Source organism: Clytia hemisphaerica, unplaced genomic scaffold (genome assembly GCF_902728285.1).
Source record: "Clytia hemisphaerica strain Z4C2 unplaced genomic scaffold, Clytia hemisphaerica genome assembly, whole genome shotgun sequence".
NCBI classification, from domain to species: Eukaryota; Metazoa; Cnidaria; class Hydrozoa; order Leptothecata; family Clytiidae; genus Clytia; species Clytia hemisphaerica.
The window spans coordinates 189,682-201,023 of NW_027104531.1; the positions used below are offsets into that span (position 1 = coordinate 189,682).

General features: G+C 34.5%; 1 protein-coding gene across 1 annotated transcript; it reads left to right on the plus strand.

Annotated features, from left to right (window-relative positions):
• Positions 1-5,533: 5,533 nt before the first annotated feature.
• LOC136822426 (uncharacterized) lies at positions 5,534-10,751 on the plus strand. Its single transcript, XM_067078683.1, has 4 exons — positions 5,534-5,627; positions 6,091-6,139; positions 7,293-7,424; positions 10,197-10,751. The coding sequence occupies exons 1-4, from the start codon at positions 5,559-5,561 to the stop codon at positions 10,547-10,549; spliced, it is 603 nt and encodes a 200-aa protein (XP_066934784.1). The 5' UTR covers positions 5,534-5,558; the 3' UTR covers positions 10,550-10,751.
• Positions 10,752-11,342: the final 591 nt, after the last annotated feature.

Sequence of the window (11,342 nt, forward strand, 5' to 3'; positions counted from 1 at the left end):
AAAAAAGGATTGGATTGAGTTTAGCGGGGTAAACGGACAGAAAAATATCCGCGTGGCAATTTGCGGCTATGATCGAAAAGGTGTATTTGGTAAAATACAGAATAAGAAAGTTTTTTTTCAAAATTTTAGCTTTCTAGTAAAAAGCTATCAAACCACGAATTTCTTCCCACAGAACAAACACTGCTTTGCTTACCTCTAATTACGAACGAATAACTTGCATATTTCTCCATGCTACTTTCGACCAACTCAAATCAATTAATTTTCGCCGATAATCACAAGCACTCAGAAGTAATTAACATGATAGTTTTAATGAGATACTTCTCTAATGACATCAATATTGAAAAGTTCTACATAAGCTAATTTCCAAAAATTTTTCCTCTTTTTATCAAACGGTTAGGCGATGCTATCATCCATTTGATAACCTGATAACAGCTGTTCATAATTTTCTTACGCGCACGGCACATAAACCTCTGAAGGCACTTGAAAATTATACATCTGAGGAGAATAGTCCTCCCGCAGAAAATTTTAGAACAAGAATCTTGCTGTGCGCCCTATTCATAAACACAATCACGCAACTTTGCTGTCATCCCCAGTCCTTTTACGATTTTGAGAATGCATATTCGTCAGATTGTTATGTTTTCACCCATCCTTTTAGAGCTTTAGCGTGGTGGGCAGAAAACAACCATAATCTGATCTCAGGATACCATTTGAGGAATAGAAAATTCAGGAATGTATATATGTGCGGAGTTTCATCTGTAATGGGTGAAGGAAAAAAAGTGGATGTGAGAGTTTAGAATAAACACCTCTGTCACTGTCCACCCTACCCGAGACTTACTTCCATTTTTAAATTTAGAAACTCGCCTACAAAATTATTCCCTTTTTAGTGACCTTTTGTAGCCGATAGGATCCTCTATCAAATGGTTCGATTGTCTAGTCATTGTTAGCGGTTTCTTGCATCACAGACCCGGTGGGACCCTCTACTATTCACTCGAAAAAATCAGCCAAAAGAACATTCCCGGATAAATCAATACTCTAAGATGCCATTCCCAACGCTGAAATTATTTCATCTTTTATCAAACAGTTTTAACCAGTATACGAGGGGTACTAAACCTTGAGGATGACAGGGACGTGCAACATGCCATTCGAATAATCTAACCTCCTGGACATATAATTTTTAGCAATTAAGGACCCTTTTAGACAAAGTTTTGACTTCTGAATAAAGAAAATATTTATGGTTTTTATAGTATTGATACTGTTGTTGTCAGCGTTAAAAAGAAATCTGTCATTCTTTTTTATTTCGACGATGTACGCACTTCGCTAAGCCTTGCTAATTGCCACTAAGTACAAGAACTGCTATTAAAGATTTTTTTATTCAAATCCATGCAAAAAGGACTAAAGTAAGCAACAGCCTTACCTTCCCTGATTCATATTATTTTAAATAAATCTGATTTTAACAATTTTAAGACAACTTTCTCACAGACCCACTAGGACCCCTTCCCACTGGAAAAATTGACCAAAATATTGTCCCTGGTTGAGAATTGTCCTCCAATCTTTGTCCCCACTGAAAATAATCAAATAAACCAATCCTCACTGCAAAATATTCTGCTATTTTCCCCATCCCTAGTGAATTTTCTGACTTTAAAACAAATCCCGCCCATAAAAAATATGGGGATATCAATCTCTATCGAGTTTCAGTCCGTTATTCTTAACCCCACTAGCTGAAACAATCCTACCGAGTCTTTGAGAAGAAGGTATATTTGAATCTCACGTCCCACTTTGAATTAGCAAGAGCAGTCTAAGATAAAGTTTCACCAGAAGCTCATATGACCGGTTTCAACTGATTTGGTTGAATAATGTTCCGATGGAAACTCTAGTGAAAAATATCACGTCTGGCCGTCTGGGTGTTAAAAAGCAAGGATATCGAATATGACCAGATTTCACTCTCAAACTTAGCACAAGGTTTTTGCAGATTTTTTAAATCTTTAGCTTTTATGGTCGAAATATAATTCTTACCATTTTTTTATATTATGAAACCAGGAAAACATATGGTTTTCTTTGAAGCAAGTCTGGGAATGACTACTCTAATACATATTTCAATCAAATCTTTTTCCCTAGAGGGAGGGGGTAGGATGGCTATTGTTGGGTTCAGAATTTAAAAGAAGAACGAAGAAATAAGACCCAATTTTTTCATTTTACTTCTTAGTTGGAGTAACATCTAATTATATGCTAATGCAATCCAATAAAATCTTAAATAAATAAACAGGAATATATAAAATTTTATGAAAATGGAATACGCTAAAAGACCTTCAAATACAATTTTAAAGAATTTTATTCGTGATATTCCTGACTGTATTTATTCAAAAATACCAGTTTTTGCCACTGATTTTCAATTAAAACAATAGATAGAGGAAAATCTAATCTAGTGAGATGAAAATACAATATGATTATGAGCGTTTTCAAAACGATGGCACTTTGCACTGCCTATATACAAAGAACTTTAATTAATAAAAAGAGACGTCTCCACCATAGATTTATAAAGCCCGAAGGGCTAGATGTAAAGCTTTTCTGAAAAGTGTGCCGTGGTTAAGTAGAAAATCCTACCTAAGTCACGTGACATTACAATAGAATTTCTGCGATTGACCAATCAGAAGCTTTGCGGGTTTTCGAAAACAATAACAACAATATTTTTTCCGAATATTCACTTTGTTTTTCCTGCGATGGCTTAAAGCCCGACATCTAGCCCTTCGGGCTTTATAATCTATGGTCTCCACCCCCCCCCCTCAGAAGCACTCATTATTACGCAATAACACCAATTCTTTTGGTCCTCTTACCATTATGGCTGCGAGAATCTCCAAAATTTGTTCGTTACAGTATTGCTAAAATTCTAAACCTCCGTTCTACGGGCCATTAAAAAAACTTTGAGTCAATAAAAAATGTGGCTTTCTTAAAAAATTTTGAAAAAACTCTCTTGGGAAGTAAAATAGAGCGACTAAAGTTTGTTTTAGAGGAAAAATATATTAGATTCGTCTATTTTTGAAGTCACCAGAGCGATCTAATTTTTTGACATCAATTTTATAGGGGTCATGTACTGTAACGCGAAACAGCAAAAAATCCAAACCATGCAACGATTGCTAAATACACCTTTCCGAAGCTAATAATAGCCGAACGGTCATTTTTTTGTCCGTTTTACCACCACTTTGACACTATTAAAGTAATTAACTGTTAGTTGGAAAGCAAGTAACATGGGAATAAAATCACGTCAACTTTTTCGAGATAATCACATAGTTATAATTTTGTAACCCGTGTATTGAATAAAAAAGTATCAATGCATGGTGATTTATTTAAAATCTTGTGTTTATTGAATTGACAAAACTACAATCATGGTCACTAATTTGATTACCACATTTCAAAAAATCTTATCTCCGAAACCAATGAAAACAAATTATGTGACGTCATATTTGAGAATTCCGGTTATTTTAACGTTCAAGATCCAAAGTTCCGGCGAGATAGTCGATTTTGGACTATCTCTTTAATTTAATCGAATATTTCAATTCGGTAAGGTTTTGCAGACTTCCAGGCTATATTTTGAGCCATATTGGACTATTTTTGAACTTTTCGTAAGTCTTAAGTCTAGTCTTAAGTCTAGCGGTAAAACTCAGAGTTATAACTCTACCCTTCGAACCTACTTTAGAGCACTTCCAAATGCTTAAAAAATGTAAGATTTCGTGGGAATTTCCCTTTTTTCTCAAATATTATGACCTTGATTGTGGAATAGACGATATCGGCTTCATATGAAAACTCAGATTTGCCCCCGAGAATTGCCCACAATGCTTTTTGCGGAACGAATTTGACCGTGAACTTTTCTTCCGCACAAAGCATTGTGGGCAATTCTCGGGGGTCAAATTAGGCTGCTGGCATCCACTAACGGATTCGTGCTCCTTATAGAGGATGCTTAATAAGCTATATTTCCTTTGTCGATATACGGCTAAAGACATTTTTAGCTGGCGAGTGTCTACAAATATAACATTACGTAATGTTTGAATTTTCTGTGAGGCACCAAATCATAGATTGGAGAATATATTTGGATTTTGAAAAAAAAGTAGGCGGAAGGAAGTTTGCTTGTTTTTCGTCCTCCTTTCTTGTTTAATGTGGAGATTTTGTAAAAGATGAGAAATTAGATTTATTGAATTTAATGTATCTTCTGTGTGCACCAACAAAATTTTGCTTCATTAAACTACATTTTGATGCTTTAATTTGGACTTGCATGAGTTTATAATTTTTTACCACACTGGATTCGTTGATCACTTTGGCTCCAGATAATTGTTTTGTCAGTTCTACAGATATGTTGCAGATTATTTCAAGGTATTCTAGTTATGTATATACAGTACATTTTGGGGGTCATATTGAATATTTCTGACATTACTTCTTTATGATTCTACAAAAGGGCAGTTTTGTTGTTCCTTCAACAGGGGCCTTTAAATGTTAAAACAAACAAAGAACTTTTCTTCAGCTTTGGCATTTCAGATTTCACTTTTTAATACTGTGTGGCCTTTGTATCTTTTCAGGTACTTAGCTTCAATTCTTTGAAGAGATTGGAGTGTTTCTGGTTGTTTTCTTTCACTTTTGTGTTTATATTTGTATTTTTTGAGCTTCGACCGAAGAGCTAATGGAAAAGTTTTGATAAATTTACAAACCAGATATCTTATAAAAGCAAAAGTCAAAAATAAATCTACAGACTGTACATAATGCGCGCATCAGATTGTTTTTTATATTTTTTATATTTTGTTTTTCTGGTCTGGGATTCGAATTTCAAATGTAAACATTCCATTGAAAACGTTCGAAACGATCGTTTTTGCGCGCACATCAATGTCAATCAAATTACTCGCCAAGATTTACTTTGCGAACCGGAAAGCGGTTGGTAGATCATTAAGCAGACCTATACTACCTGTGGTTTTGTAGAGGTCTGCGATTCAGACTAGGGTCAAATCTGAGTTTTCAATTGAAGCCGATATCGTCTATTGAAACAACCTACACGTTTTTTTATAAGAACTTCCTAAATTTTGGAAGCTTTTAGATGTTCTTAACTTTTTGAGTTTTAAGCAAAAATATACAATTCTTACTTTCCAACTCTTTTTTCCCATAACTCTACTTTCCCATTTTGTGAGTATTTTTGTGCGATTTTCTACTCATTTTTTGGCCTTTTTCACTCACTCACTCACTTGATTTTCTAAGGAAATTGTTTTTTAGAGTCTGCAAAGCCTAGCCTTAAAATGTTCTTAGCTTGTTCTTAATATTTTAGCCATCTAAGCCTTATGCTCTTAAATAGTTTATTCTTATGAAAAAATATATGGATTGTCCTTCCAACGATAGAGTTATATATGGTTCGTGGTTATTTTGAATGCTAAATTAATATGGAAACAACATTGACAACGATAGGTTTAAAAATTAAAAAAAATATTCAACATTTTCAGAATTGATAGAATATAGAATAATGTAAAATCTGAAAGAAAATTTTCCATTTAACAGTAAAATTGAAAAAAGTTAGAGGGTAAAATGAAATGATTTTTTCGTGGCTTTTATTCCTCCTCAATTTTCAAACCACGGAAGGTTTAAAATGCAAAGCTCAGGTAAGGTCTTCCCAGCTAGCACACAACGTTGTTTCAACGTTCATCTAACGTTATATGGACGTTGTGAACGTCAGATAAACGTTTAAACAACGTTGTGTGCCAGCTGGGTTACGTAAATTGCTAACTTTAATAGACGGGGTGTATGTCGCCTCGATTAAAAGTAGGATTAGAATTTCAATAAAGAAAATAAAAACTTATGGATGTTGGGAATTTACCGCAGGACTTAGTTTGAGATATTCGCTTTTTCGCTAGGACGCAGGAGAGTGGAGATTTTAGCAAAGTTGTGAAAATCTAAAAAGAGAACACTGAGACCAGGACATATCCGATTCATTCTACCATCTTCAAAAGTGCAAATATAAAAAATTGCTTGTTTTACCCTTGTGCGTGATTCTAGACTTTCTTAACGTGAAGGGGTCACCAAATCTTCAAGAACAACCCATAAAATTTTCTCCTTAATTTTCAGAAACCACAAAACGAACATGGCATTAAACCAATTCATATCATTGATCAAGGTAAATTCTTTTTCCTCAATTAACCAGAATTTTTGTTCAAATCTGGTATAGATTGACACTTTTTTCTTATGAGAGCCAGTAAATTTTGGCTCAGGTTGGGCTATTCCCAGAGCTGTTCTTAATTTTTTTTTGAAATTTTTAGGTTTAAATGTTTTTACAATGTTCTTAATATGCTAAAGTCTCTTTACTACACCCCTTTCTCACAGACCCACTGGGATCCCTTCCCACTGGAAAAATTTGCCATCATATCGTCCCCAGTGGAATATTATCCTCCAATTTTTGTACTCACTAAAAACAATCAAATAAACCAATCCTCGCTGCAGAATATTTACTATTTTCCCCATCCCCATTGAATTTTCTGACTTGAAAAAAGAATAATTGAAAACCCTGGTCATATACAAAATATGAGAATATCAATCCCCATCGAGTTTCAGTCCGTTATTTTTATCCCCACTGACTAAAAGAATCTTACCGAGTTTGTGAGAAGGGGGTCTTTGAACTGATCTGTGATCTGAGGCTGAGATTTTTCTTAAATTACTCTTATGTTTTTGGCAAATTTTCAGCAGTTGTTTTTATAGTGTGTATACTATAACTCTACAGTTGATACGTATTATATATTCTGGTGAACACCACTGAACTTTATATACCCTGGACCAAGCTTTTCAATCCCGGCAAAGCAAAATCTTTGATCGGAATAGGGGTGTAAATGCATCGAGAGCGCTAGGTCTACTTTCTCTCAAATGTTTTTGTTGATGTAGCGTCGTTAGACGTTAATTTTCAACATTGCAATGGCTTCTTTGTGGGTACCAATTCCAAAAAAACTCAAATCAAAGATGGTGGATATAGCTTGGTCCAGGGATATATAAAGTTCAGTGATGAACACTAGAGATCACCTTAATGTAGGCTTGTTCTGTCTATCACAGCCCCGGTGAAACTTTTTTTCTCAGTATGAATAAAAATTCCAATTGAAATTCCAATAGGGGAAAGAAATTTCAGAAAATCCATTGGAGATGGTCTTGGAGTGCAATTTTTAAACATTGAATTTTGAATGGTGATGAGATCAAAATCAATTTTCGAAGGGGCTGAAATTCCAGTTCCTTAGTATCTGTATCATATAACACGAAGTTAATTAAACTTTTTCATACTTCAACAGAAACAGATTTCGAAGAAGGACATCTGAAGGCGTTGGTACCGCGATTGTCAACCGAATGGATTGTCGATTTCCAATTCGTTTTGAATGGTCCTCACACGTCCACACATAACTATTGTAATATTTTCCGCATAGGTAATAGTATGAGAATTGATATTTGGGTAGCTCATTAGTTCATTTTATGTAACCTGAGATCAGATACCCTGAGTATCAGAGGTTAAGTTTTCAAAGAAAATAGTAACCTCTGAAGACAAATAATCGAAATTTTATCACGCATGTGTCAATCTAATCACTGTAGAAAAAATCAAAGATGAAGAGCAAATATTACCATATTAATGTCTAGCAGACTGTATCAGTATGCAGTTTACTATTTACGAATTCCCCAGAAACCTCCAAGTGTAGTTGAAATGAGTTTATTTCGAAAGAAATCATTTACACAATCCCCAAATGTATAACAGTAATTACTAATCTTTTAATTATGGAAATGTCACTTTAATTGAATCGAAATAATAGACAAACTTTATGTTATGATTCTCTATCACTGACTCTTTTTAAAAAGCATTGATGAAATTTTTTAGTTGTGTTTTCAACGACGGGAATAAAAATATCGACTTTGAACTTCATCCAAGATCTTGGATGGTCGTCATGGTTACTTTTGTCTTTGTTGATTGCGCGATGAATAGAATCTCGATTCGTCGGCACAGCGTCAATATATGATTTTGACCTGTGCTTTTCACGGTAGAGATCAGATTGTGAATGTTTTCTGCACACCATGTGTTTATGAATAGGGCGCCGTATCAGTTTTTAACTTTCCGGCACACAACAAGATTCTTGTTGTAGAGTTTTCCGCGGGAGGACTATTTTCCTCAGATGTATAATTCTCAAGCGCCTTCAAAGGTTTTACCGTGTGTGTAAGAAAATTACGAACAGCTGCTTTCAGGTTAATTTCATGGAATTCGTTCATCTTTAACATGCTATTTTCTATTTGATTTAACCCTATTAACCCCAGGGGGTAGAATCTACCACGCTGGAGTTCTTTTGTGTATATCTCGGAGAAAAGTTTTTTTAAACGACTTGGAACTTTTTGACTTTAATAAAATCTTATTAAGAGTACTTGTGCAAAACTTTAGGGTCATAGGTCGTCCACATCAGGTTTTATGACTTTTACTGTTGAAACATGACATAAAACCCACTCGGGTAACTTAATGCATGTCCCAAAATATTCAAAATCTACTTCTTCGTTTTCGCCCCCAACTCCAGCCCTTAAAACATAACAAAATATACATTTTTGGAAGCGTATTTGGATATAGAATGTTGGATTTGGTGTTACTTAATTTTTTTCTCAGCATAATTAATTTAAAAAAGTTTAATATCTCAAGAACTAATGCTCGAAACGTTATGAAATTTAGACCAATGATAGACCTCATCAAGAAGAGGAGAAATATTTAAAAAGGAAATGAAAATTAGCTGATATCAGCATTTTATTGAAAAAATTCGAATTTCTGCAATTTCGCTGACGTCATCAATTTTGGGAAATACTTTTTTTGAATCATCTCGATGTGCTTTATCACTGATCCAAATTTCATAAAGTTTTGATTTATATTTCTTGAGATATTCAACTTTTTGTATTTATGACGTCATCAATTATGACGTCATAAGCAGGTTTTCGTAAAATATCTCTAATTATTCTGAGAAAAAATTTAAGTAACACCGAATTCGATATTCTACATCCAATTACGCTCCCAAAAATTTGTTATGGTTTACGGACTGGATAAACTGGTGGCGAAAAATTAATGCAATTTTGGGACATGCATTAAGTTACCAGAGCACCTAGAGTCGCTTAAAACTTAATATTTTAAAGTGCTGATAACTTTTGAACTATTTATTCAATCATTTCCAAATTTTGACACGTGATAGACATTGACAATGTAAATTTAAAAAATTAAAAAACAAAATTTGAAAATGATGACGTCATCATTTATGACGTCATGAAATATTGAAAATTTCACTCATCTTCAGTATAGTATTTATAAGAAAGTTTTCATGGAAAATACAAAACCAACAATTATATTAAAGGACAGGTGGAAATTTTGCGTCATCGGTTTTTGAATGACGTCATCAATTTTTTTTCTTCTCGTAAATTTGTGTCATGATTGAGAACATATGTACCAAATTTCATGGCCATAGCTCTTCTAGATTAAAAATAATCGAGGGTGCTAGATTCTACCCCCCCCCCTGGGAAATCATAGTCCGTATAAAAACCCCGGTCTGGAAGAGTCTGGAAGCCTCTCGCTTCTTTCAATTGTTTCTTACTTGAACTTATCGTTGAGAAATTAGTTTGTTTTATTTACTTTTTGATCATGTGATTAAATCTTAAACAAATCCCAAGAAGAGTACTTGGTAATAAAATGAAAACTGAGCAAATTTTAATTTTATCTTTTCATATTAACAAAGGCAAAAATGAGCTATGTTCTTATAAAAAACGTGTAGTTGAAAAAACTACTCTCACTTCCAACTTCAGTTAACCTGATTACAGCTGTTCATAATTTTCTTACGCGCACGGTAAAGCTCTGAAGGCGCTTGAAAATTAAACATCTGAGGAAAATAGTCCTTCCGCGGAAAATTCTACAACAAGAATCTTGTTGTGTACCGGAAAGTCAAAAACTGATACACGGCACCCTATTCACAAACACAATCACGCAACTTTGTTGTCATTCCCAGTCCTTTTAGACGAACGCAGTCTTTACGATTTCGAGATTGCGTATTCGTCAGATTGTTTGTTTTCACACATCCCTTTAGAGCTTCAGCGTGGTGTGCAGAAAACAATCACAATCTGATCTCAGGTTAGATTCAGTGACATCATCATCCAGATCAATAAACAATATATTCATTTGTATTTACATTTAGGTAAAGGAGATAATTGGACAAACTATGGCGATCGACTCGTTGCCCTGTTCTTCCACAAAGCCGTGCTTAATAATAATCTCAGCATTTTTACTGCGATAAATGGTGCAGATCGCAACATTCATGGTGATACCATTATCTACGATGTTGAATACAAGGTCAAAGTCCAACAAAAATACCATGGAAACAATATCTACAAAATACATGTTCATATTAATGATCAAGAAGTGAGTGTGGTAGAGAATGCAATTCAACATGTTCGACAGTTTTATGATTTGAAAGTTTATGTAGGAGATCCGTGGTATCCTGCGTGTAATGGTAAAATAAGTAACGTCAAAATCATAAACTTTTTGTAGTCGTGATGTCCGTTAAAGTTAAATTCCTATCTTATGATATAATCGATAAATAATCGAAACCACGGATTTGTAAAGCCCGAAGGGCTAGATGTCGTGTTTTAAGCTCTTCCAAGCAGGAAAAAGTGAATATGGCAAAAAATATTGCTGCTATTCCTGTTTTCGAAAACCCGCGAAGCTTCTGATTGGTCACGGTATCGACTTAGATAGGATTTCCTACCTAACTATGACACACTTTTCAGCAAAAGTACAACATCTAGTCCTTCGGGCTTTATAAATCTTTGATCGAAACACAGCAACGAGTAAAAAGTTTTTATGTGTATATGTATTCACAAAATTTTATTTTGAGTTCTCCTTCTCTTTTCTTTGATTTTTAATCAATGTTTTGCGTGATTGCGTGAATTGAGGGTCCGATGGGGGGCTCTATGATACTTTGTTAACCGGTTACTTTTTCGAAGCGGGCTACACGACTTTTTGCGCAATGCAATTGGTTCTTTTCGCATGACGACGGGCCTACATTGTCCAGAGTCGCCCGTCGTTAGGAAAATTCATTGTGATGTCACTTTTTCAAAGGAAAATGAACAATGCGTTGACATTATTTCTCTCATTTTTTATTTCTGACGTCAGAAATTATAAGAATTTTTCTCTTTTCGCTTGTTTTTTCGCTTTATTTCCCTATTTTTCCTAGATAAAGCGCTAAAAATCAATCGAAGCTGAAGGAAACGGTTAACAAATACAATAATGACCGGTTTTTTTCGGGCTGTACTGAAAATATTGCCCCGGTCTACGCAACAAC

What these genes read in the sequence shown, in the direction of transcription:
- LOC136822426 (XM_067078683.1), top strand. Translation starts at nt 5,559, where the DNA reads ATGATTTTTTCGTGGCTTTTATTCCTCCTCAATTTTCAAACCACGGAA. An exon ending in GTTTAAAATGCAAAGCTCAG is followed by an intron (nt 5,628 to 6,090) that starts GTAAGGTCTTCC and finishes CTTAATTTTCAG; the next exon opens with AAACCACAAAACGAACATGG. An exon ending in TTGTAATATTTTCCGCATAG is followed by an intron (nt 7,425 to 10,196) that starts GTAATAGTATGA and finishes ATTTACATTTAG; the next exon opens with GTAAAGGAGATAATTGGACA.